Source organism: Carettochelys insculpta, chromosome 6, assembly GCF_033958435.1.
Source record: "Carettochelys insculpta isolate YL-2023 chromosome 6, ASM3395843v1, whole genome shotgun sequence".
Classification (NCBI taxonomy): domain Eukaryota; kingdom Metazoa; phylum Chordata; order Testudines; family Carettochelyidae; genus Carettochelys; species Carettochelys insculpta.
The window spans coordinates 106,862,834-106,890,649 of record NC_134142.1 but is presented as its reverse complement, the minus strand read 5'-3'; the positions used below and the strand labels follow the sequence as shown (position 1 = coordinate 106,890,649).

General features: G+C 46.9%; 1 protein-coding gene across 4 annotated transcripts in view; it reads left to right on the top strand.

The window, feature by feature from the left end:
* The window catches only part of SERGEF (secretion regulating guanine nucleotide exchange factor), a 244,706-nt gene that overhangs the window by 90,692 nt on the left and 126,198 nt on the right, over positions 1 to 27,816 (top strand). The window contains exon 10 of one of the 4 annotated variants that reach the window (XM_074999048.1): positions 8,270 to 8,495. The exons of the other annotated variants lie outside the window; for them this stretch is intronic. Within the exon in view, the coding sequence (XP_074855149.1) occupies positions 8,270 to 8,284 (15 nt within the window). The 3' untranslated portion in view covers positions 8,285 to 8,495. Of the gene's footprint in view, positions 1 to 8,269; positions 8,496 to 27,816 lie in introns of those variants that run through there. 4 annotated transcript variants of the gene reach the window in all.

Here is a 27,816-nt window from a genome sequence, read left to right as displayed (position 1 = left end):
CTCCACTGGATGGCTGCCCTGTTTCCTGGAGCTCTGCACCTTGTGGCAGCAGCTCCTGCTGCAGGAGAGCTCCTCTGTGTAGCAGCTGCCCCATTCCCTGGCACCTCATGATTGTAGGCCCCCACTGCCGGTGAACTCAGCAGTGGGGTGGCTACCTTGTTCCCTGGCCTCCCATGTCTCAGGGAGGCAGCACCTGCTTCATTTTTGGCCCCCTCCACTTGGAGGCTTTGGAGCACTCCTCCACCAGGAGGTTCTGGAGCCCCCATCCACCACTCTCCCTCATCCCTGGTGCCTCCCCATTGGATGCTGCAGAGCCCCCATCCCTGGTGCCTCACCCTGGAACAGCAGCTCCCATCGCCAAGGATCCCTGACAATGGGACGACAATCTTGCCTCCATCCCTGGAGGCCCATGTGCCTTATTTACCATAGGGCAGTGTGGTCACCCTAACTGAACTCTTTCTGCCACCTTGGGCAAATTACTTGTTCTCTCTGGATAAAATGTTCAGAAGTGCCTAAGTGCCATTTTCCAGTGTAATGGAAGTATGTGGAAGCCTAATCCAACTGCAGGTCATTTTTGAAAATAGGACATAGGAGCTTTCGAACATTTTGCCATGTGTTTATTAGTCTGTAAAATGGAAATATCACTCCCCTGTTGGACAGGGATAACATAAGGATGTTTACATTAAAGATTATCAAGTATGTGGATTGTCTGGTAACTGGGGCCACATAACTCCCATAGGTAAGACCTGGGGAATTGATGTATCAGAAAGGTAGTGTGTCTGCCAGCATGAACATAATGTTTAAGCCATGTGTGCATGCCACCATGAACTTAATTTTTAAGCCATGTGTACAATTAAAACATGAAGTATAAACCCTCTCTCTGCCCTTATCCAACCACCATCATTGCAGACTCTAGATCATCCTGGCAGGATCCCAGGGGAAGATTATTAAAGCAGCTATAGTATAACCTGTTGTTTCCCATCAAACTTGGCTGCACAGCAAGAGGTAACAGACGTGTCATAGACAGCAGGTTGCCATGGTTTTATATATTATCCTGAACATATTTTCCTAACCTGCATAGTAATGCCTTTATGCAAGGCTATGGTCCTCTTCTGACAAATCTTCAAGCAGAGTGAGAAAGAGGAGCCAGTATGGCACCTTGGCTTCTCCTCTCCGGGTCTTTCCTCTTGTTTTGTTGTCACTGAGAGGCCTAAGCCACACATTTACCTCACATTTGAGCTTTCATAGTAAGTTGGGTGCCTCATGAAGGCTCAGAAATGCACACACTAGCAAGTTGTTTTCTGAAGGAAAAGTTGTCAGGGGCTGAGACAGATGGTGGTTTGACTGGGTACAAAGAGGATATTAGGTCAAAATTTCAGTGCTTTTTTTTCATCCTGAAGTTAGGCTCTGAAATAATATATAGGCACTTCTATTAGTGGACTGATGTTAAAAAACCAGGCCACTAATTTAAGTGCCTAAATAATTTATTTAGGACCCTCACTTTAAGCACCAATTTAAAAAACAAAAGAAAACAAAACAAAAAAAACCCATAATCTTTGGCTCACCATTGCTCTACAAGGAATTAGGTCTTAATAATGTTCTCTCACCTGCAGGTGGTTTCTCAACAGATGTGCATTTAAATCTCTCAGGAATCCAATACGTTCTCTGAAATTAGCCTTGTCTCAGGATTTTTAGGACAAAATTCTTCCAGTTTTGCTTACCAGAGCTCTGTTTACTACCTCTTGTATAGATGTTCATTGAATGTCCTCAGCAAATTGATTCTGCCACCTTCTTGTCTGGAATGAATCCTGAATTCTTTCTTGGCTTCCTTTTATGGTACTAACATAATGTTGAAAGAAGCTGGGAGACTGGAGATTAAATACAACGTTTAAGAGGTGTAGCGAGTTATTTTGTGAAGCTTCAAAGTCTATTGATGTGAGCAGAAAATTATGAGTCAGGCTTTTTTCCTTCCTTGCTTTTCCATTTGCCTTCTGTATTCAGGGACAAGTCAATTAACTTCTCTGAATAGGCTGGACTTTTCAAGTCTGGCTTTCTCTGGTCTGGCAACATATGTGGTCTGGCTTGACATTATTTGGCCAGATGTCAACTTATCTTGGATGTGGCCAAGTTTCTTGTGGTCCCATGAAGTTTATTTACAGACACCAGACCTGGCTCTCAGTGTTCTGTGCTGTTATTTAGCTGTAATATACCACAAATGTCTTCTAAGAGCCCAGTAAGCAGTGGATGTGGTGGCAATGCTGCTAAACAATATTGGCCTCCCGTGGTTCAGCAAATTCTCTGGTTCAGCAATGATCAGGTCTGGAGGGTGCAAGACTAGAGAGTTTCAACCTGTAACCCTGTTTCCCTCTCTACAAAATGATGCACTTTCAGATCCTCAGAGAAAAAGGAACCTTAAGTGCAAAGTACTGTTATCTTTTCATTCCAAGATTTTTCGTAATGGGCTTTTGCAGTAGGTCCCCTGACATTCATTCCCATGTAATTAGTAACAGAGAGGAAGCCGTGCTAGTCTATACACTATCAAAACAAAAAGCAGTCAAGTAGCACTTTAAAGACTAGCGAAATAGTTTATTAGGTGAGCTTTCATGGGACAGACCCACTTCTTCAGACCATAGCCTGACCAGAACAGACTCAATATTTAAGGCACAGAGAACCAAGGTATGTAATTGGCTCATGTAATTGGCTTTCATTTTCTGAACAGAGATGAGAACAAAGTGTTAAAATATGTATCTAACTTGTAGCATCAAGTACTGGGTTTTACAACTTTTGTGACATTATTTCATGGGTCCGCTGTAAGTGGTTTCAATCATCAGTGTAAAAATTGAGAGATTTTGTAGTCAGTGGAGGAGACCACCCACAAAGTTAAAGGAGAACAGCTCAGTATAAGTAAAATCCACCTCATCAAATACGGTAATAATCTTAGACAAGAACTTAGAGGCTGTATCTACACTGACTGCTGTTCTGGAACATTCAAATGTAACATTCAAATTTAAACATTTAAATATCTCACACCTTGTTTGTATATTCCCATGAGCTCTCGCTTCTGGAAGAGCCTTTTTTGGAAGCCAAAGCTGCTGTGTAGATGGAGTTCCTTCAGAAGGAAACCCCCCTTCCAGAAGACCCCTTATTCCTCAAACATATGAGGAATAAGGGGTCTTCTGGATCTACACAGCTGCTTTGGCTTCTGGAAAAGGCTCTTCAGAAGCAAGATCTCACGGGAATATACAAATGAGGTGTGAGATATTTAAATCCATGCCTCATTTGGATGTTCACCTTAGCTCATTAGCATGCCCCTTCCAGAAGTGTAGTCCAGTGTAAGATGCAGGAAGAAGGAGGAGTTACTCTGAAAGTGGCATAGCCCAGTAATTTGACCCAGATCTTCTGAATACCTGTCCAGTCCTGTAAGCACAAGACCATTATTCATTAATGTATTTAGTATGAATAGAAATAATATTTGTATTGTAGGAATACGAAGAAATAAATACACAGGTTACAGCTCATCTTGAGGTTCCAGGGAAAGAAATGTATTTCTGAAATTCTTCCCAGTAAGACACTTTCCTCTGCTTGGAGTGGATTGTATTTCACAGATTTCATGGTATTCCCCATCCCTTAAATTAGTAAGATAAACAGTAGGACCTTGCCTTTACATTTTGGGGATGCTGGTTTCAGAATTAACTTTATTTAAAAAACATAGTGTTTCACTGCCCTTGTTTTCTTTCCATATTTAAAAATTCTTCTGCTAAGCTTGTTTGTCTTTTTTATTAAAAGTGAGCTTGCTTGCTCATGCAAATTCTTCCTTTTCTTTAATTGCAGTGTATTTTATTCACATTTTTTAATATTTATATCCCAAGCCCTCTGTTGTTTGCCTTTTAGGTTAATAATATAATGCAGTGAATGTAAAAAAAAATTGAAAACTTGAGTGTTTTTTTTTCCTCTTTAACCCAAATAAAAATCTCTTCGGGGATATTAGTCACTTTGCATTTGAGTTGAAGGGGTGGGAGTAGTGCCTGGCTTTCTGCAATGAGGGCACCCCTCCCCCCAGGAATGAAGAAATGCTTATTTTGTATTTTTCAAGTTTCCTCTTTTTAATACTTTCCTTACTGTAGTCTTGTAGCTAAATTTAGGGCTACAAAGAGGCCTTGGAAATTGCGGCACTTAAAGTGCATGTGCTTGGCCATCCAAAGACATGGCCACGACAGGGAATAAATAGATGGAAAAGTTATTGTTTCTAATCAAGCTGGCAATGGGAAACCATGGGTTAGTGAGTGAGCTGCATGAGTGGCCTTCCTTCATTTCATTGGGCCACAAAACTGTTCTAACCAAGACGGTCTCCTGGGATAGGGTATTTTGCTGTCTGTGTTTGCATACCTATAATTTGTGGGGTGTGCCAATTGAACTGAATCAGTGCTTTGGATGCAGAGGGTGCACACGGCACTCACAGTTAGTGTTGTGTGCAATCAGACAGAAAGACAAAAAGACACATAGAAATCAGCGGAATCTGGCAACCCTGCGCTTGAACAATGGTAAACAAAAAGTCTTGCAGGTCATGCACTGAACCTGCATAGGCTGCATTTTGCCCTTAGGCTGCAGGTTGCCTGCCATTGAATTAAGTTATCCCAAAGCTAATTTTATCAGGAGAAAGATGTTGGTAAGTTGTTGATTGTAATCTGTGTATTTTTTCTGAAATTATGAACCTATAATCAGTGGAAATTTTCTATGGTGCTGCTGTGATGATATGCCACTTAAGTATGTTTTATTTCTGTTCCCTTTGTATTTATTTTAATGGTAGTAGGAAATAATAATGCCTCCTTTTACACTTAATAATAGCAGACCAAACAATGTAATTAAATTTTAGAAACAGATAGTTAAAATATGTAAAGCCACATTTTGAGCTGCTTTGAGAGAACTGTAAATTCTGTGTTGGAGCTTGGGATTTGGGTGCTTAACTTCCTTCAGTTCCTTTAAAAACTCCAACTTATATTAAAATTACACTAGTCACGTAGAAATACTGTGTGTTTTTAAGGAGGCAATGAACAGCAGTAGTTCAGCTGTGTTACTGTCAGTAGTTCTGTGCTCATAATATAGAGAATTTGCTTGAAAATCTCCTTGGCCAATAGCTAAAGAGTATTCTGATACAGTGCCTGATCTGAAGCCCATAGAGGTCTTTCACCGACTTCAAGGAGCTTTGAGTCTGACCCAAACTAAACTTTTGCTTAATACTTGTGGGTTATTCCTATTCAGATATGAGCTCTTACTGGCTATCTAAAATAGTCTACCAAGAATACATCACCAGCAGTTCACTTTTATTTGGTTTTGAGCTATGAAGCTGTATCTTGATATCTGTGCAGTCATGACCTGAATATCATACATTGCGGTAATTCATTTTACATCATCTGTCTAAAGTCTTCTTTTATCTTCCCCATTTGTGGTTATTTGACTTCTGAATACAATCCTGAGTATCTTTAAGATACCTTCACCCTTTCAATTATACCATCTATGATTCCCAAATTTGTACCCAAAAAAAGTAAAATAGGAGCAACTGGACCTGTTGCCATCTATCTCATTATTGCTCCTTTACTTTTACTTCAAGGTGTTGACTTTGAGTAACGCAAGGTGCTGACCTTTACCTCTGAACTGAGATACTTCTGAGTATTCCCATACCTCAGCAAGCAAAAGAATAGGTGTGGGAACTGAATATTCCGTTCCTTTGTGCTACAACTAGCTTAACCTTTTATGCCTTTTTCTACAATATTACATTTTCCAAGAATTCTATAAAATTTTTGAAATAAAATAGAAGTGATCCACATTCTTCTATATGGAAGCCATCATATTTTTTTCTCTAAGTAGTCTCTCCTACAGTTCCACAGGTTACAGTTTGGTGTCTTTGTTCCACATTTGTTTTAGACTTTTGCTAGTGTTTGTCTACATTATAGGCTGTACCAGAGAGAGGTATTTGAATGGTGGGACAGATGCAAATACTCTTAGTCATCCTTCTAATGATGAGATCATGGTAAACCTATTGGATGAACAGTGTGATGAGAACAAAACAGGAAACTTTTTTAGAGAATAGCTTCTGTCTATATTTAGTTCTTAGTTTGCCTCCCAGAGGTTACATGTATTAAAGATGTCTTGCATTAGAATCAGTAGTTGTTCTGTTCATAAAATCTATTCTAAGTCTTAATGGACAATCTATGTTCATGCCGGTGATTAAAAAAAAAAGAGCATGGTACTTGGTTGTGTTTTGCTTTTATATCATTCATTTCCCCTGGGGCATTTTGCTATCCTTAGAATCTTTGAAATGTCTGTACCTTCTTTCTTTCCCAGCCCGTTTTTGAGGCTGCACAAAAATTCATGGGTCAGCAGAGATTTGGAAGCGTAACAAATGTTCTGCAGTTTGCAGCAGCCTGCCTCTACTGAATCCAGGGACTAAGCTTATTTTTGTCCAGTTTCGTAAAAGAAATATATAAAACTGAATCCTGAAAAGTATTGGATGCGGTAGCTGCTGCTGCTATCATTGTATTTATTGAGAGCTCAGGGCCGCGTTGGAGGAGCTGTAAGTACATTATGTACAAGAGTCTCATTGCCCTGGAAAACTTGCTAAGAAAGGGCTCTGGCTGTCATTATGCACTGTTCTCTGACAACAGTGGCAGTGGTCAAAAAAGTGAACAATGTTGTAAACCGTTAATGTACACAGAATCAGATATTAAAGCCATGAGGGAACATTATCACTCACTTTCATCCCCTGCCTAACACTGGCCATGGAACCTCACCTATGAATTTGTGTATCACACCTATAAATTCCATTTGAGCTATAGCTTATCTTTTAGAAAGGCATCTGCTCACGATTTAAAGACTTCAAGTGAAGGAGAATCTATCACATCCCTAAATATGTTTTTCCAAAGGTTGATTGTACTTTAACCATTGTTAGCTATTGGAAATAGTGTAGGTTTTCCTGTGGAAAAAATCATTTCTGAATGGAGGCCAAGAAATCTTAGTTATCTTGCAGTTCTAATTTACTAATGTATTTCTTTCCTGGGTGGGATTTGCAGAACTGACAAGCTGATTTGGATGCCTAATTTCTGTTTTAATAGGAATTAGGTATTATAATTCTTTAGTGGCTGATATTTTAAAGCTGCCTGTCTTTCTGATGAAGCTTGAAACTTCTTTGTCTTCTAATAATCTCATACAGTTTATTGATAATCATGTAGGTGGGAGTTGGGTGTTTTATAAGTTCAGTTGATGTTTGAAATATCTGTTGCCTTCAGACTGATACATTTAGGGAAAATCATTTTCCTCATTTCAGGTATAACACATACTTTACTTGAAATTTAGGAAGAGCCCTATTTGTTACAGTGATGACAGTTGCCACCCATTTCCCTTCTCTTGTTCAAATATCACAATATGCAGTGACACCTGCTTTTCGACCATGGAGAGAGAAAATCTTACCTGTAGAAAGCTTTGTGGTGTCTTTTTCTGTCTGCTTAGTAATCTGCCTAGGTATTCTCTATACTGCCATTTGGTTGGTCATGGAATTACATGTGTAGCTTTTTAGGCAGGGAGAAGAAATTACTCTACTCTCCAAAATTTTGAGGAGGTCACAGAAACTTTTTCCCCATTTCAGCAGCATCAGCAGATGACAGTGTTTTCTTATACAGTAAACTTTCATATCTGGCATTTTGTCATCCAGAAATCTTCAAATAAGTGGCAATTTAACCATAAGTAAATTTTACTTACATTTTCCGTAACTATGGTATAGTGAAAGTAAATACAAATAAATAGAGCAAATACAGTATAAGTTTGCAGTGTACAATATTACAGTTGTTAGTAAATAAAGTACTCTGCGTACATTTTTGTTTGTTTCTTAATATTCAATCTTGTTTTTCTTTAGTGTTACACATTGCTAGGTATAGCTCTCTTTTATCCAGAATATTTGAATACCTGGCAACCTCTCTGCCCTGGAGCTGCTGGATAGGAGTCTACTGTAGTTGATACTTGTTTTATTTCTTTATATATGCTTTTTGCTTTTTCCTGTTGAGGGAGCTACAGCATTTTCAGCATGACGTTTTGTCACAACTTGATTAATAAATGTTTCCGTAAAAAGATAAATGTTGATGATACTTTAGATACAAACAGAAAGATGTGTGTTCCCTCATCTGCAGAACATAGTGTAAATAAAACATGATAATGCAACACAATTGACAAATCAATCACCCAAATGATTTTCATTACTGAAGTCTTATTTTTATTACAGATGATCCTCAGCTAATTGGCCTAATCTTTTAAACAACTGTACCGAAGTTTGCACATCCATTGAAGAATAAAAGAACAGAGAAAAATGTCTGTGCCTCAGAAATGCAAACTCCATTCTGGAGAGTTCTTCTGAGCTGGTAATTGTTAGAAATATAGGTCTCTCTTTTTTGGAGAAAAACCTTGACGTAACTCCTGCTGTTTTTATTTAAAGCTAGAAATTGTATACAAGTGAGAGAACAAATTAAAGACTGCAGAATGTTGTGTTATGTGCAGTGTCATCATGTACATTAGACATGTCGGAGGTTGTGCTGAATGTTTTAAAAGCAATTTCAGCATTAAAAAGGTGGACTGCTTTTACTCTCCTCTAACCTGTGCTCATCCAACAATTTCACCTGGTACATTCAGACCAGACACCAGGCATCAACTTGTCTATATGTAGTTCTTTGTGTTTACTAGTAATTGGAAAGAAACCTCAGAGGGTGAGAAGCTGTTCAGAAAATTTTTGCTGTGATGCTGTTGCTAGGGAAACTGCTTCTGTTGTGTGTGTGCTAGGTGTGCTCAGCAATTTTCAGGAAGAGTCTGCCACTTAAGATACTGCAGCTGTGGCAACACATCACCTTAAAAAGACCTCCTCCCCAGCCTCCCTCACTTTTTGGTAGATTTGAGAACGGTGAAGTTTGGAAAAGCCTATCATATAAGTAGTCTCCCCCCCCACTTTTTTTTTTGTTAGTGTGCTTCATAGATCACGAGTGTCTTTTGTGTGGCATGCGAAAAATGAAATATAAGCCAGTTTTATTCATATTGTGTTGTCTCTTTCTGTCACTCCTTCTGACAACCAAGAGTAGCTAGCAGGAGCAGGTAGAATATTTTGCAATATATCTTGCCCCTTCCTCTGCAGATGCAGATAGGGAGGAGCTTCTTGCAGTAACAGTCTACAGTACTGCTGTGCAGCGAATGTGTGTGGAGGGGAGAGGATTTCAAAACCTACCATGCACTGTGACCTTCACAGACTACAGCTCCACAGGGACTCTCCCTGGATATAAGTACTCAGTAGGGGATTGAGGAGTGGGGCTAGAGATGAGCTAGAGAGAGGAGGGGCTGGCTTGGCTTATTGCTTTCTTCACTCTCTTCAGTTTGCCTCCCCTTGCATCACGAGGCACTGCGGATATCATGCCTGCTTTGCAGCTAAGCTTTGCTGCAACCCCCTTCTCTTCCGTTTCAGTTGGAAGTGGCCTTCACAGGGCTGGGTTGGGTTGCTGTTTGTGTGCTGATAGAGATGTGTTGTTTCACAGGGCCAAACTACTCTTGTGTACCAGGTCACAATGTTGCTCACAGGGTTTTGTGGCTGGGGTCCCTCCATCACAATGAAAGGACCTTGGGGCCAAACCTGAATGGGTAGTAGGGCAGCCACCAGGAAGCTTCTGCATCCCTGCTGTGGGCTGGCTCCTGCAACAGGAGGCCACTACCTCCTGCGCAGCTTCCAGCAGCTTGGATTTACTCTGAAGAATGAGGCATAAAACTGCACCTGGGCAAGTGGGGTGAGGAGGAGTGGCCGGAATGTGGCATGGATTCAGCAGGTTAGGTAGTAGGGCCAGCTGCTGCAGCAGGGATGGCTTTACAGAGAGTGATGGTGTGTACCTGCAGGAAAAATTCTGGAAGTGCCATGTAATACACATACACCCATATGAGTTTATATGAGCATGCCTACCTGACTGTGAAACACAGAGGGTGCACAAGCCCTTTTCACTACACACAAGGAGATTGTATTCAGTAGCTGTGAACTTGGGGGCAGTTTGTATCAATTGATAAAGTGAATGCTGCTCACCATTCACAATGACTTCTATCTGTTTTCTTATGAATCAAAAAGACTCCAATATTTGCTGCTGGATGGTGAGCTAGTACGGCTTGGTCCTAGACTGTGGTGCAGTGTATTCACATGCGTAGGTTATTGGAGTGCAAGAAATGAAAAAGGACTTGAGGAGATGTGAGTTGACTGTGGAACAATGAAGTTGTGCTTGGACAGCCGACGGGCGGAAGTCAGATTTAACTTTAATACACTACATAGCCCTCAGTTTTTCCCCTCCAAAAGAGTCTTTGTTGTCCTGATGTATTTTACACAGCATCTTAATTTTTTTTATTTGGTCAACAACATTTCATTTTGTGTGTGTGTGCTGAATGCGTTGCTTTGTTGGTTTACAGGAAACTGACAGCAGGGGAAATGGGAAAAGCCTATCTTAATCAGTAAGCACAAGATGGATGCTATTATTGTGTGCATAAACTTGAAAGAACCTTTTTTCTTTGGGCAGGATGCAAAAGAGCTTAACCTTTGATGACTTAATCCCTGTAACAGCTTCCACTCACTGCTGGGAACCCCCTCTTGGCCAGGCATGGCATAGCAGCTTTCTCTCTGGGCTCTGGCAGTTTCTCATCCAGTGGCTTGGCCCTTCGATTGGGACACCATTTGAGGCCACCCCTTGCAGCGTTACAGTTGTCGAAACTGAAAGCCCCCCAGATGTCTTTAACACAAAATAAATTCTTTCTTTCTTTCTGCAGCATTTCCTTTCTTTGGCTCAGCCTATAGTTCTCCTGCTGAGCTTGTTAACTCTTGTGACAATCATCTTTGGGGCCCAAAGGGGTATCCTGTCTCACCCTCTGTTCTGTGTTCCTGCCCAGGGCCCTGTACCAGACAGCTCGGTCTATTCTTTTACCTGTGCTGCAGATTTCCCTGGGCTTCTTCCTACCCAGCCTTGTAAGTTCTCCTCTGGGTGTCTCTTCCCTGCTTAATCAGGATCTTTCACAGGCCTCTCTGTCTGGAGAGCTTCCCTTGATCTGAGCTTCTTTCCTCCTCTCTCTCTCTCTTTCCTGTCCTTTCCTTAGATGGGCTTTTTCACTGCTAAGCCTGGCTCTTGTTCCTATTATTGCAGCCACCCTTTGCTCTTTGTGGGATATTTACCTGATTCCTCTTAAATAGGGCTTGTTCCAAAATCAGGTTTGCTTAGTCTTGGTGTCTCCAGCCAACACAGTAAGCCATCTGGTTACAGTCTCTTGGTTACCTGAGACCATCTTCAGCAAAACAAATGGGAAACCTTTTAGTTAAAAATAGCTTATTGGACTTGATTGTTTATATTCTACTTGTGACCATTAGTTGCTCAGTTTCTGTTGAGTTCTGGGGTTGTTTCTGCCTCATTTTAAGCCTAATAGTTCTTATTCAGAAAAGCACATAAGTATATGCTTAATTTTAAGCAGATGCAGGAGGCCCATTTAGACACAAGCTAATGTACTTTTCTTAGTAGAGATGAATTTAAGAACATGAAGAAAGGTTTTCCAGTATCCATGACAAAATGAACACAGCCTTAATTGTTATACCCTACATGGGAGGCTTGTGACTCTTCAATATGGAACTGAGAAGATACAGAAAATGGAAGGAGACTTTCAAGAGAGTTTTGTGACACCTTGGCTACGTCTACACTAGCCAAAAACTTCGAAATGGCCATGCAAATAGCCATTTTGAAGTTTACCAATGAAGCGCTGAAATACATATTCAGCACCTCATTAGCATGCGGGCAGCCACGGCACTTCGAAATTGATGTGGCTCGCCGCCGCGTGGCTTGTCCCGACGGGGCTCCTTTTCGAAAGGACCCCAGCTACTTTGAAGTCCCCTTATTCCTATGAGCATGGCCATTTCGAAGTTTTTGGCTAGTGTAGACACGGAGCTTGGGAGTTTCAAAAGGGAAAGAGGGGAGTTAGTCAAATTTCAGCAATTTCCTCCCCCTGCTCCTGTTATAAATGACATGATCAGTAGGAAAACATGGCAGAGGTGAGCGAAGGTATCTATACATACTATTATAAAAGGAGAAGTGTCCATCTGTGCATCTGTTCATCCCACCCCAGCTGCATCCCTGGGGCTGGAGCTGCTGGTGGAGCTCCATGCCCTGGCTGGCTGCTGGAGTTCCCCTGCGTCCCGGGGCTGGAGCTGCTGGCAGAGCTCTGCCCTGCTGCTGGCTCCCAGCCCTAAGGGTGCCGGGGTTCCCCTGGCTCTAGGGCTGCTGGGTCCCTGGGACAGCTGGGGTTTCCCTGGTCCTCCCTGCCAGCTTCCGGCCCCAGCTGGATCTCCAGGGCTAGAGTGGCCAGTGGAGCTCCCTGCCCCTGCTGGCCCTGGGGTTCTCCCAGCCCCGTAGATACTGGCAGAGCTCTGTGCCCCTGCCAGCTCTCAGCTCTGAGGCTGACGGGTTTACCCTGGCCCTGGAGGTGCCAGTGGGATTCCACAGCCTGGGTGGCTCCCAGCCCTGGGGCTGCTGGGGTTCCTCCAGCCCTGGCTAGATCCTTGGGACAGCCAGCAAGCTCTCAGCTTGGTAACCACCACAAAGGGTGGGCCCTGCTAATTATGGTAAAAAAAAAATTTATAAACGTAGCAGAGCCAGAGGTGAAAATAGCATTAGAAGAGATCAAGGAAGACAGGCACAGGGAATTTGTGCTCAGTAAATTGGAAATTAATTGATTGTTCTCATTCAGATATGCTTTAGCCACAAATAAAAGGGAGAATTCAGCTAGGTGAATGAACATGTAGAGCCTGAGTGCAAGAGTTTGAATGGCACTTTGAGGCTACAGAATGTCTCAAGTCTCTGTAAGACAGAGAACGAATTATTTTTATCTCAAACAGTAGCATCCATAAAATACTCCTTTGAGAAATTGGAAAGAGAGGCCAAATCTTTCCAGAATGAGTGCCTCATGTTTTTCTTTCATAGAAATAGCTATATGCTCTATGGGGAGATGACAGATTACAAGATAAGAAGAGATGATTGATGTAAATCATAAACAATTTATAGAAATACTGGATTATTCAGCATTTTTCCAGGTTAGTGGGCAAAAGAAAACAGGATTCACAAAAAAAAAGACTTGCATTTCACAATGTTTTTCAGGATGTTGATGTATGGTTCTAAGATACCATGACTAATCAAACTTTCCATTCTTGTTAAGGAGCTCCTAGTCCAATGCGAGCTGTAAAAGTGCATGCAGAATGTTTAAAATATTTGACTTTTAAAATACCTTCTTCCTTTTCCCAAAATTCATCAGTATATTTTCCCAATGGAATAGTGCATGGTTTGTTTTATAGAAAAGGTGTGTTCCTTTCTTAAGTGTTCATTTAAAATGCATTGTAAATTAAATATGTTGTAATTTTAGCAGGGTGTTCTTCTTACTCTTTAAAACACAAACTTTGCACTGTTCATAAAAATACTATTGTAAAATCAACTAAGCGCACATTCTCTAGTGTGTAGACGTCTTCAGCCTGAATGAATTGCAGAGTGACCCTGTGATGATAAGAAGAGGCTTCAACAATGCAGGAAGGGGCATACAGGAACGTGGTGTCTTTATTGTGGATTTGATGATACTCTTTAGCTTGAATCTTCTGCTTGTAGATTACTTTGCATGTCAAAGGAAATGCCCTCCTTTAAGCCCTGATTTAATAAAGCACTTCAGTAAGAAAGCTAGTTGGAAGATTGAATCAGTTGTTCTCTAGGAGGTGCTTACAAAGAGGTCATGTCCCTCATGGGCTTGATGGGGAAAGGAGTAACAGATGCTTCACTGACAGTTAATTGAGCCTCTCTAAGGTAGGAGCACTTGGCTGGTGGAGGAGCAACTGGGACAGAACACAGTTCTTAAACTGCAGGACTCTTGGCATAGTCCTTCTTGCAAGGAGAAGCTCATTGAGATGGAAGAACTAAAAACCAATATTGGTTATACCTCTTGGGCATACGGATCACTGCTATCAGGGATGGGTTTTTACTCCCCATATTTCATAGTTCCCACAAATGGAGGCTGGAGACTAGTTCTTGATTTATGCCACCTAAATGTCTTTATTGGCAAATGAAAGTTCTGTAGAATAATAGTGGCATTCCTTATTCCCTTTCTGGAGAAAACATATGGTTTGTGTCCCTCATTATGAAAGATGCTTGTTTTCATGTGGATGTTCACCACTCTTCCAGAAAGTTTCTCTGGTTTTTGCCAGGACAAGATCATGACCAGTTTAGAGTACTTCCATTTGGGCTAGTGACAGTACCTTAAGTCGTCTTCAAGTCTTCTGTATGGTGTCAGCCCAGGTAAAGTACAGTGACTACACTGTCTTCCTATAACTGGATGACTGGTTACTAATGGGCAGATCAAGAGGGCCAGTTGGTGATCCTGTTCTTACAAAACTTTGACACCAGTCGGGGGGTCTGTGAAGATGATCAGTCCACTTTGAATTAGGAGTGCCGTTTTCATAAATGCATTTCTAGACTCATCCTCAGAAAAGTTTGTCTCCCTATAGGCAAATGGCAGTTTATGAGCAGCTAGATAAATCAAGCAACCCTCATACCACAATTGGGGTCTGGCTTTCACATCTAGACCATGTGGCCATACACAACGTCATTCACCAAACACTATCTCTGTTGCTTGCAATCTCTCTGCAAGCCTGACTTCAGTCTGTTTACTGATTGGACAAAGACAACATGAATTCCAGGATAAAGGTCCTTCTAAAGGTCAGAGCCTTTCTTTTACAGTGGAGAAATCATGACCTGGTTTCAGCAGGCTGTCTTTCAGCCAAACCGGCTTGACCCTAATAACATATGCATCTTTCATAGTGTGGAGGACTCATATGGACAAATAAAACTGCACAAGGCGCATGATACACAGAAATTCATATCATCAGTCTGCCGAAGATAAAGACAGTTCACCTATCCTGCAGCTCATTCCCACCATTATACAGTCCCATGGCATGCAGTTAATATTGGACAGTGTGACAACTGTGTTTTATATAAACAAACAGGGCAGACTGATATTTTTTTCCATGAGGATGGAAGCAGGGACTGATGCATCAAGAACCCAATCGTGCTCCCAGCAACGTAGCCTGCCTGGGGTGCAGAATTCTCTAGAGGACAATCTCAACAAGAACTTCTCCACAGACCATTAGTGGGAAGTTCATAATTCTGTATGGACCCAAATCCTCACCCCCCTGGGGAGCACCGTCTTGGGGCCTGTTTGCTTCCCAAACAAACAAGAAATTCAATCACCACTTCTTCAGAGTAGTGTTAGTTGGAGAGTCCAGGGATGATGCCCTATTGGTATTTTGGATGGACCATCTAAGGTACATCTTTCCTCCCCTCCCCCGTGCTATCCCATGTTCTTAGGAGAATTTACATATCAGGCTCAGAGTTTTCTTCATCACACTTAAATAGCCCAGGTTATTTTCGTTTCTCGATCTTCTGCACATTTGCATTTGACCCTTTCTGGGTCTCTTGACTCAGAAGGAAAGGTAGAATCAGACATTCCAACCCAGATCCTTTTCATCTCACAGCCTGGTAATTTGATGGGTGCTAGCCTTAGAATGTTGTATATTTAGAGGCCAGATGAACTATCCACAGTTACAGCAGCATCTCCATTAGAAAATGCTATCTAGTTGAATGTAGGTGTTTCCATACCTGGTCACAGTGGAAACAGTTGTCACTAGAGTCATTTTAAATGGTCCTCTGTCACTCAGTGTTGGAGCTTTCTATCAGGTCATTGAAGGTCCACCTGGCAGCTGTCAGTGCCCTCCATCCTTTGATGGAAGGTCACTCTACTTTTACACACATTACCTAAGTGCAGTTCCTGAAAGGTAGGCTTAATTAGAATTCTGCTGCCTTTGATGAAGCCCACACCACAGTGGGGCCTCAGCCTGGTACTTTCAGCTCTCACTAGACTATCCTTTGAACCAATGGCTATGTATTCCATGTCGCCTTTTTGTGAAAGTGGCTTTCTTAGTTGCTGTTGCATTGACCCAGGTCGGTGAGGGAACTTGGAGTTCCCATGGTTGTCCTTCCATACATCATATTTCATACAGAGAGATTTTCTTTCTCTCTACCCAAAATTAGTCTTTTAGATAATGTCAGATGGGTTTTTGGCCATCTAGCTGTGAAAACCAAAACTGATTTGGAAAACACAAGATATGGTGGAGAGCTATCATGTTTGGGGTGGGCAAAGTTTTTGCCTAAAGTCCATGGCAGGGTATGGAAACTATGTGGCAGGCCATGAATACTTGCAAAATTGGGGTTGGGGTGAGGTCTCTGGGCTGGGGCCAGAAATGAGGAGTTCAGGGTGTAGGCGAGGACTCTGGACTGAGGGAGGAGATTGGAGTGTGTGGGGCATGGTGAGAGCCCTGGCTGGGGTGTAGGCTTTGGGGGTGGGCCAGGGAAAGAAGGATTTGGGGTGGAAGAGGGGGCTGCAGGTTGGGGCCAAGAGGTTTGGAAGGTGGGAGGAGGCTCTGAGATGGAGCACGGGTTTGGATTGTGTGTGTGGGGGCGGTGAGGGCTCTGGGAGTGTGGGTTCTGGGATAGAGATGGGGATGAGGATTTTGGGATGCAGGAGTGGGCTCTGGGCTGGATCAAGAAGTTCAGAGGGCAGGCTGGGCATCAGGACTGGGGTAGGGATTGACGTGTAGTGTGGGGGGGCTCATGTGTACAGGCTCCAGGCTGTGCTTACTTCCTGTAGCAGCAGCATGTACCACTTCCACTTGGCCCCTGTGCAGAGTCGTGGTAGATGGCTGTGTGTGCTGCCTCTCATCCACAAGCACAGCCCCCACAGCTCCAACTGGCTGTGGTTCCCAGTCATTGGGAGCTGCGGGGGGCAGTGCTTGGGGCAGAAGCAGCACATGGAGCCCTCTGTCTTCTCCTACGCCTAGGAGGATATACTGCTGCTCCCAGGAGCTATGGCATGTGCGGAGCAGGGCAAATCTCTACCCTCATTCCCCAGTGGGAATTCGAGTGTTGAAAGAAAACAGCCTGTTGGCTGGATGCAGGCCATGGGCTGTAGTTTGCTTACCCCTGGGTGATGAGGACAAACATTATCAATTCAGAGAGATTCCAGGTGGCTCTCTGGATGTGGGGTTCAGTTATCATTTGGCACATCCAGTAAACCCTTGATTTAATGGACTAATAGTGGGGAAGGGGTGTCCATCAATGCCAAAAGTCTGTTAAATCTGAATCTGCAGGACTGGAGGGACCTTGCTGTAGTGGCTCCAGTGACCCCTCCAGCCCCTGCCACTTTGGCAGCTCCTCTGGCCCCAGCGGCCTGAGCTGTGGCAGACTCCCCTGCAGCTCCGCCAGCGGTTCTGGTGAGTCACAGGCATTCATTTGGGGGGATGGGGTGGTGCGGGCTGGCAGACAACCTCCATTACTGCCAAAGTCCTTTAAATCAGGGTCCATTAAATCGAGGGTTTACTGTATTCCTCTTGCAGATAAGGTAAAGCCCCGTTATGATAAAGCAATGTCACTGCACTAAAGTCCTGTCATGCTACTCAATGTTCTGTATTGATACCTCTTGAAGAGAGGCCATTTGTAATGTGGTTACATGGAATTAGGTCCACACCTTGACCAAGCAGTATGCCCGAGTCCAGGTTTTTTCAGCAGATGCAGCTGTGGAGTCAACAGTGTTACAGATGATCTTCCTCGCCCCCTCTTGCTGTTGGAATGCTGCATATCATAAAACTGTATGGAATACACACAGGGACTCACCCTTGAAGAAATGGAGTGCACTTTTACCTAGAGGCTCCTTCAGAGGTGTGTCTTTGTATTTCATTATCCTGCGTCAGATCATACCGGATATTGAGAAAAAACTGGAGCTGTGTCAGTCCGTGCCACTCATTATGCCCACAGTTTGGAGCACCAGGAAAGTGAGCGTGCATGTGCAGACCATAGGAAACTACTTGCCATAAATCTCTTCTTTCAGGTACATGAATACTCGTGAGGAATACAGATAGGGACTGCACATTTAGAAGAACCTCTGGTTACAGGTTAGGGTTGTCACTTGCTTAGAAGGATGGTTGTCATGACTTGATTGCATTTGTTGTGTTCAAACAAAAATATATGTCCTCGGTGCTGTAGATGGGCCTGTTGCTTAAAGCTGAAAATAATTGAGGCAGATCTGCTGGAAGACAGCACGTAAACAGAAAAATGTGAATGATAATTGTAAACCACTTAAAAATATTTTACTAACTGCCTAAAAAACACAATTGAGCAAAGGGGTGGGTATACTAGTTAAAAATCTGGCTTGGTAAAGATGTAAAAACACCTATTAAAATTACCTATAACATGTAAAAAAGGGAAATTTCATAGTCATGTATATAAATCAGATGCTACGAATGGCAGGAAACCGATGATAGACGCGAGAGGTCACAAGGAGAAATTAAAAGCCAGTAGAATTAAAGACAATAAGAAGGCCTTAAAATGTATATTAGGAATGAAACCTAACAATGCTATTCCATTATTAGGTGGAAGTGGCAAAATTGCCATTAATAATGCAGAAGAGACAAATATTCAATTTCTGCTGTGTATTTGAGAAAAGTCAAGATACTTTAATATCAGATGACAATGATGAAGAAATACTTTCTGTTCAAATTGTAATTTGAGTAACTTTGCTGAATATCATCATCATCATCAACCACCATGGGCTCAGTGCCCATTGGTGTCTGATGCCTCCCTCACTCTTTCTTTCCATCTTTCCCTGTCCAGCGTGGAGTGGCTTAGTTTCTATAAAATAGCTCTGCATCAATCTACCATATCACCTACCCATTTTCTGTCTCTGCTGTTTGAGCCACCCAATAATGCCCAATACCAGGGTCTTGATTTTTTGTTCGTTGTTCATTCTGCAAAGATACCTGAATAGCTGTACTTCCATTGCATAACCTTCTGCAGCAGGTTCTCTTTCGGCTGTATCTTTCTATATAATTCCTTGTTGGTGACCTTCTGCATCCAAACTATTCTCAGGATCTTTCTATAACAACTCCTCTTGAATGCAATATTCTTCTCTGTGAATCTTTTATCATCACCCATGTCTCACATCTGTACAACATGCTGCTGAATACACATTTTCAGGACGCTCAGCTTCATTCCTTTGCATCGCTTTGCATTTCCAGATCTTATCCATTGCCTTCAAACTCACTCTTGCTTCTGCTATTCCAGTTGCTATTTTCTTCTTACAGTCTAGATCATACTTATGTTGCTCCCCAGATACATGAACTTTTCTGTTTTCCCGAGTTCAATCCCATCTATGCTGATCTTCCTTCCTATTTCCTATCTCCAAATTCCATTGTTTTTTGGGCTTCTTTTTGCTCAATATGGATGGTTTTAAACAGATACTTAAGGTTAGTGCAGTGCTTTGCTGAATTGGGGCTTCAGTCAGTGAACTCTGTAACACCAACTATATTGATCGTATTCTCTGCAGATGATGAAGGTTGCACCTGTCTTTTCTGGCATGTACAAGAGAATTTGCCACACTTGGGGCGGGGGGTGCGATCCAGGGCTTTGCCTCCCTCCCCCATGACTTCAACCCCAGTCTGAGCTCCCTGGGGCTGCCAAGGGGCTCAATCACCACCCCAGAGCTGCTGGCGGCTCCAGCCAGTCCCATGCTGCTATGGGACAGCCAGGTGACTCAGAGTCTGTCCCTTGGCCCGGCGGGACTTCTAAGGGCTCCTGCTCCTCCCTGGCTGCCATGGAACAGGCAGGGGAATCTGGCTCCCACCCCATGGAGCAGGGGTAGCTCCAGCTCCAGCACTCATGCTGCCATGGGGCAGGGGCAGAGCTCCTCTCCTGGCCAGTTGCCGTGTGGCAGGCAGGGCTTCTACTCCAGCCCCAGCCCGATACTCTCTTGTCTGAGTCATGGGTTGTCTTGGTAGACCAGAGATGTTGCCTGATGAGGGAGTACCAGATTTGAGAGGTGCAACCTGTACTGCCTATGACACTGTTGTGAAAAAAGGACTGTTTTGCTCAGCTTTTGTTTTAATTTATTCAAGATAGCTCATGTGTAAAATCTGGGCTTCCTTTCATTAGGTTCTTTATTTAAAATGCATCCTTTTTTCATGTACATTACACAATGCTAAATATACATACATTAGGTTTATAATAAAATACAGTAAAGCCTTGAAACGCTCGATTTCGAGTTGTACTTATTTTGCATTAATGCAAGTTAAGCTCAACTCAAAAGCCCACTTCCCCTGGCTCCGGTTCAACTCTCCTGGCTCTGCACTGCCCCCGTTCAACCCCTGCTCCCAGCCCCACTCACCACCCATGTGGGGCTCTGGCTCATCCCCCCACCCCTGTGCCCAGCTCACCACCCCTCGTGTGTGGCTTCAGCTCACCCCCCCCACCCCAGTTCAACCCCCGCGTCGGCTCACCAACCAAGCATGGCTCCAGCTCAACCCTCTGGTCTGTGCATGGCTCTGGCTCAATCTTGCCCTGCCGCTGTTCAACACCCCCACTCGTGGCTCCGGCTCAACCCTCCTGCCCCGGTTCAACCCCCCAGCTCGTGCATTTGTGTCACCCCACCCCGCCCCAGTTCAAACCCCCCATACCCAACTCCGGCTCACCCCCGCCGTATGGCCTCCATTCAACCCCCCCATGGCCCCAGTTCAACCCTCTTGTGCGCCTGGCTCTAGCTCAATGCCCCCGCTCCGGTTCAACTGCTTCACCCCCCGTTCCCTTCCCACAGCCCCAAACCACCACCAGGGTTAACCCTCCCCAACGGCCCCCTCACCCATAGGACTTACCTTTCAAAAGGAGCTCCAGGTGCTTCTGCTGCTTCCCCAGCTGCAGAACTTGCCTCCCAACGTGCAAAAAAGCCACCCCCCAACTTACGTGAAATTTGGGTTATGCAAGGGTGCATGGGAGCGGAACCCTTGTGTAAATCGAGGCACTACTAGTCCATGTGAATTGATCCATACTCATTTTGCAAGTAATCTGAATAAATATTAACAGTATTTATTGTTTACGTAGTATCCCAAAATACTAAATGTTTACTAAGTAAATATGGCAATCTAATTCTACTGTTAAATGAGGAGAAGGAAGGAATATTTAATGTTCCATGTTCATATTCAGGGCAGGAGCAAGAACCAGGCAATTGGATTCATAGGCTACGTCTACACGTGAAGCCTACATCGAAGTAGCCTATTTCGATGTTGCGACATCGAAATAGGCTATTTCGATGAATAGCGTCTACACGTCCTCCAGGGCCGGCAACGTCGATGTTCAACTTCGACGTTGCTCAGCCCAACATCGAAATAGGCGCAGCGAGGGAACGTCTACACGCCCAAGTAGCACACATCGAAATAGGGATGCCAGGCACAGGTGCAGACAGGGTCAACGGGCGGACTAGCGCTTCCGGGGCAACAGCTAGCCGCTCCCTTAAAGGGCCCCTCCCAGACACACTCAGCCTGCACAGCACGCGGTCTGAGGAGCCATAGGCACACAGACCCCGGGCGCTGCAGTCATGGACCCCCAGCAGCAGCAGCAGCAGCAGCAGCAGCAGCTAGAGGTCCACCCAGCCCTCCCGGCAGGAGCAGGGCTTGCCCTGACCCATGCCATGTGGGAGGCAGCTGAGCACCTCCTTGCCCCAGGGGAGGAGATGCCCCCAGGGCAGCAGGGCTCAACCCCTACCCCTGCAGCACCCCGCTCCACCCCCCGCCTCACACGCCAGCGGTTGTGGAGCTACCCCACCAGCACCGACTGGTGGGAGCGGCTGGTGCTTGGGGAGTGGGACGACGACCACTGGCTCAGGAACTTCAGGATGAGCCGGCAGACATTCCTGGAGCTGTGCCAGTGGCTCACCCCCGCACTCAGGCACCAGGACACTGCCATGCGGCGTGCCCTCACGGTGCAGAAACGGGTCGGCATCGCTGTCTGGAAGCTGGCCACTCCGGACAGCTACCGATCCGTGGGACAGCAGTTTGGTGTCGGAAAGGCCACCGTCGGGGCTGTCTTCATGGAGGTAAGTGAACCCATGGGGGGAGGCCAGGGCAGGGGGGCCAGAGCAGGGCAGGGCAGGGGGGCCAGAGCAGGGCAGGCCACGGCAGGGGGGCCAGAGCAGGGGGGCCAGAGCAGGGCAGGGGGGCCACGGCAGGGCAGGGGGGCCAGAGCAAGGCGGGCCACGGCAGTGGGGCCAGAGCAGGGCAGGGCAGGGCCACGCACACCCTGCTCACCCCTCATTGGTGCCGTCCCATGTGCTTTCTCTGCAGGTTGTGCGTGCCATCAACGCCATGCTCCTGCACAGGCTCGTGAGGCTGGGGGACCCACATGCCACCATCGCCGCCTTTGCCACCCTGGGCTTCCCCAACTGCTTCGGGGCTCTGGATGGGACTCACATCCCCATCCGCGCCCCGCATCACAGTGGCGGACGATACCTCAATCGCAAGGGCTACCATTCTGTCGTCCTCCAGGCCTTGGTGGACAGCCGGGGACGTTTCCAGGACATTTATGTGGGCTGGCCTGGCAGCACCCACGACGCCTGGGTTTTCCGGAACTCGGGCCTGTGCCGCCGGCTGGAGGCGGGGACCTACATCCCCCAGCGGGAGATCCCTGTGGGGGACACCACCATGCCCTTCTGCGTCATCGCAGATGCGGCCTACCCCCTCCGGCCGTGGCTCATGCACCCCTACACGGGCCATCTCTCCGCTAGCCAGGAGCGCTTCAACGAGTGCCTGAACCGTGCGCGCCAGGTGGTGGAGCGCTCATTTGGCCGCCTGAAGGGACGCTGGAGATGTCTCCTGACCCGCCTGGATGCGGGCCCCAACAACATCCCCCAGATTGTGGGTGTCTGCTGCGCCCTGCACAATTTGGTAGAGAGCAAGGGGGAGACCTTTCTGCAGGGCTGGGCTGCGGAGGCCGCCAGGGCACACGTCCAGCCACCTGCTGCCCCCAGTCAGCAGGTGGACCCCAAGGGGACCCGGGTCCGGGAGGCCCTGCGGGCCCACTTCGACGACCAGGCCACGGGGTGAACTCTGCCCAGGCCCCCTACTGCCCGCCCCTTCCTCCCCCACACTCCTGCCCCAACGCCCACACCATGGAGCACCCCAGCGCCCCCCCCCCCACTTGTCCTAGACAAATGACAGCATGCACTTGTGGCTGAACATAAACTTTTTTTTGGTCTTTCTGAAACTGTTTTTTTGGGGATGTAAAAAGAAATATGTCAACCACAAACAGAAAACTAGGGACAAACGTCCAACCAAAGCAATATGTAGAACAATAAAACAATGCAAATAAACAACAGTGTGCAATAAATAATAAAAAGGAAACCAGGGAGGATAAAGGGGAGAACTATTTACATGGGGGGGACGGGGCAAACGGGGGGGCCAAACAAACAGGGTGCAACTATATACAAAGGGGGGGGCCACGTCCCGGGCCCCTCGCCCCTATAGCCCGGCACTGGGCGTCGCTGGCCGGGAGCCCTGCCGCGCCTGCAGCCTGGTCCGCGGCTGGGTGGGAGCGGGCTGGACTGGAAGGTATCGGGGCCGGCGAGTGTCAGGTGGCTCCAGGGGTCCCTCGGCGCTCTGGCCCTCGCGGGTGGGTGGCGGGGCGACGGCGGACGGGCCGGTGATGGGCGGAGTAGCTGGTGGTGGGGCTGCAGGAGCGGGCAGGGCGGGCGATCTTTCGGCCGGCGCGGCATGGGGGGCCAGGTAGTCCACAAGCCGGTTAAATGTCTGCATGTAGGCCCCCCATGCCTCCTGGCGCCAGGCCAGCGCCCGCTCCTGCAGGTGGAGGTGCTGCTCCGCGACCTCCAGCTGCCGACGGAGGATGGCCAGCAGCTGGGGGTCCGTCGCCGGCGGCGGTTGGTGGCGCGGGGTCCGCCGTCTAGCCCTCCGTGGGGCCAGTCGGTCCTCGGCCGAGGGGCTGCCCTGGAGCGAGGGTCCCGGAGGGCTGTCCGGGACGACTGACGCCTTGCCGGCGCTCTCTTCCGGTCCTTGTGATGGTGCAGGTGCAGGACACAGGAGAGGAGGGGGGGAAGAAGAATGGAGACAGGCGTTAGTGTGGGCCCCGAGCCGTGGCCTTTGTCCCCCCCGCCCTGTTCTGCAGGTTCCCCATCCCCGTCCCCGAGAGATGCTGCTGTGATGGATGGGGTTCAGGGGTCCCCCGGCCCTGCACCCCGTCCCCTGGTGGGAGCGACTCTCACTTCACCCCGCAGGGTCTGACAGCAGGAGAGGTTTCTTAGGCCACAGATGGCCAGTTTCTCCCAGGATTGACAGCACCAGCTGTCGGAAGAGACAGTCCTTGCAACCCGTCGTGGGGAGAAGACCCCAAGGGGGGCCCCTCTGGGATGCAGCTTTCCCCCTCCTCAGGCTGGCTGCCTACCAGCTCTCCCTTCCCCTAGCCTCTACCTGTGGCCCCCGCCCTTGCCCCCCAATTCCAAGTCAGCTCGGCTCCTCCCTCCTGTTGGTTCAGGGCAGAGGTGTCACCTGCCAGCTGTAGCGCCAGGATCCCCCTTTGGCCCTGGGAGCTCTTCGGCTCTTGTGGCTCATATGTAGCCTGAGTCTCCCTTTTGCACTCCCCCCACTCCATCACATGCTGCTGCTGCAGGGTGTCCCACCCCCTCCTCCCGGGGGCCCCTCGAGGTTCCGCTCCCCCCTGGCCCGGGGATGGGGCATGGCACTGTCATGCGGGGTGGGGGGGGGCAGGGGCTGATGGCTGCAGTGCTTTGAGGGCCATGGCCCTGGTGTCCTTGGGGCCATGGCCATGTGAGCATGTGGGGGGCCCAGGACACATATCTCTTACCCCCGCCCCTCAAGCCCAGGGGTGTCCACCAGAGAGGGGTACCTACCTGTGGGTCCGCTCCCACGGTCCGGAGATCCCCGGATGTCGGAGGCCCTGCTGCTGCTCCGGGATGGCAGGAGGAGGATCTGCAGGCTGGATTCTGCAGAGGAGGAGCCCCCCTCCTCCTCCTCCTCCTCCTCCTGCCTCGATGTCCCGGGGGTGGCCTCTGGGGGGGGCCCCCGGGGTGCGGGGCTTGCCTCCGGGGCGGACTCCGTCTGCAGGGCCTGCTGGGGCTCGTCAGCCGAGGTGTCAAGGGTGGCGGGAGGGGAGGAGGTGTGCCGGGAGCCCAGGATGTCCCTGAGCTCCCTGTAAAAGGGGCAAGTGACGGGGGCGGCCCCAGATCGGCTGGCCGCATCCCGGGCCCGGGAGTAACCCTGCCGCAGGTCCTTCACCTTACTCCTGACGTGGTCAGGAGTGCGGGCAGGGTGACCCCGGGCAGCCAGGCCATCGGCCAGCCGAGCGAACGCATCTGCGTTCCGCCTCTTGCTCCCCATTACCTGGAGCACCTCCTCCTCACTCCAGAGCCCCAGCAGGTCCCGCAGCTCGGCCTCCGTCCAAGAGGGGCCCCGCTGCCACTTCCCAGCCTGGCTGGCCCTCTGGCTGGGCTGGCTGCCCTGGCTCCCCTTGAGGGGGGTCCCCTGGGGGCGCTGGGGGGGCTGCCGGCTAGCCATCGCCGCTCTCAGGAGCTGAGGGTGCTGCAGGCTGCCCGCGTGTGCAGGCTGCAGCCTGCACGTTGCCTCAGCTTCCTGCAGAGTCAGGAAGGGGGAGGGGATCTTTAAGGGGCCGCTCCACGCGGCCACCAGTGAGCTGAGGGGCTGGAGAGAGCGTCTCTCAACCCCCCAGCTGATGGCCGCCATGGAGGACCCGGCAATTTCGACGTTGCGGGACACGGATCGTCTACACTGTCCCTACTTCGACGTTGAACGTCGAAGTAGGGCGCTATTCCTATCCCCTCATGAGGTTAGCGACTTCGACGTCTCGCCGCCTAACGTCGAAGTTAACTTCGAAATAGCGCCCGACGCGTGTAGCCGCGACGGGCGCTATTTCGAAGTTAGTGCCGCTACTTCGAAGTAGCGTGCACGTGTAGACACAGCTATAATGTGACACATGAAATTCAGTCCATTAGCTTTATGAACAGAGTTTGTCACTTAGTCCCACAGCGTTACATAAAGGCCATGTCTACAAGTGCCCCAAACTTCGAAGTGGCCACGCAAATGTCCATTTCGAAGTTTACTAATGAAGCGCTGAAATGCATGTTCAGCGCTTCATTAGCATACGGGCTGCCGCGGTGCTTCGAAATTGACGTGCCTTGCCGCCGTGCGGCGCGTCCGGACAGGGTTCCTTTTCGAAAGGACCCCACCTACTTCGAAGTCCCCTTATTCCCATGAGCTCATGGGGCATTTGTAGCATGGCCTTCATGTAACGCTGTGGGACTAAGTGACAAACTCTGTTCCTAAAGCTAATGGACTGAATTTCATGTGTCACATTATGAATCCAATTGCCTTGTTCTTGCTCCTGCCCTGAACATGAACATGGAACATTAAATATTCCTTCCTTCTTCTCATGAGCTCATGGGAATAAGGGGACTTCGAAGTAGGTGGGGTCCTTTCGAAAAGGAGCCCTGTCTGGACGTGCTGCGCGGTGGCAAGGCGCGTCAATTTTGAAGCGCCGCGGCAGCCCGCATGCTAATGAAGCGTTGAATATGCATTTCAGTGCTTCATTAGTCAACTTCGAAATGGCCATTTGGGTGGCCATTTCGAAGTTTGGGGCACGTGTAGATGTAGCCAAAGTGAAATAAAATACTCAAGAGGAAATTGCAAAGCAATAAAACAAAACAAAAAAACCCATCCCAAAGAATCAGCCTTTTGCTAATCCTATTCTGTGTGGCATTAGGACTCTGTTATCATACTGTACCAGGGAAGAAAAGGTGTTCCAATTGAAGTTTAACTCATGATTGAAGGGCTTTTGCATTCCATATCAGTGTTAAGGGACATCACTATTGAAAGGACCAAATATTTGGAAATGGTAAATTTCAGGTTCCAGAAGCCTGGCTAACTCATCCATCCATAGTGTATATCATGTGCATTTTATAGTAGGTATTTTACAATATATTAATGAGATACACATTCAATTGGAATTAAAAATACTTGTAGATGGTATGTGGCTTAACTGGGGTTATCACATCAATGTTAACATTTGCTGTTGCTTTTTAACTGCACAAATTTTAGTGTTCAATTAATATTTCATTTGTGTTTTCGAAATTCACACCTCTTTGAGGAAGAGTTAACTTCTGAAATTCATTCATTCTCTGATTTGAGTCATGGGCATTTTCTTGCAAATCAGGGTTGACTGGGTAGCAGCAGATGTTTACATTCTGATGGCTGCATCTTTGCAGTGGAAAAAGCCAACTTTTTTTTTAAGTGAAAGCTTAGCATTCATAGATTATTGTAGAATGTAGCAAAGAAACTGTAGAGGTCCTAAAATCTTAAGGAATACTTTTGAGCTTGTAGTATTCTCCTGTGCCTAGAGTTCTGTCAGTTTTTTTTTAAATAGGCACATTTTGCTGAGTATGTCTCAATGTGATATTTAATAGTCTATATTGTGCACATTTGAGAACCGTATCCCCATTCTTGCTTACAGTCTTCAAGAAGAATTTGCAACATTACCCTAAGGACGGGTGGGGTTTCACAGATGCTTCTGTAAGATACCCATTGGGCGTTCTCAATAATGATGCATTTTCCAATCCTATTTTATTTTAATTTTAAAAATGTTTACATTCAGCACAGCAGAGGGTCTCCCTAGTAAGAATCTGTCTGTCCCAGTTTTCATTCAATTCCAGTTGTTTTTGATGCTGTTGTTTCTTTTAAAAAAACACCGTGTTAGGAAAGATTTTTGTGTGTGCTTTCACTCACTTGTTACTGAAAAGCTTGCTTGGATTTCCAGTACATTGAAAATATTG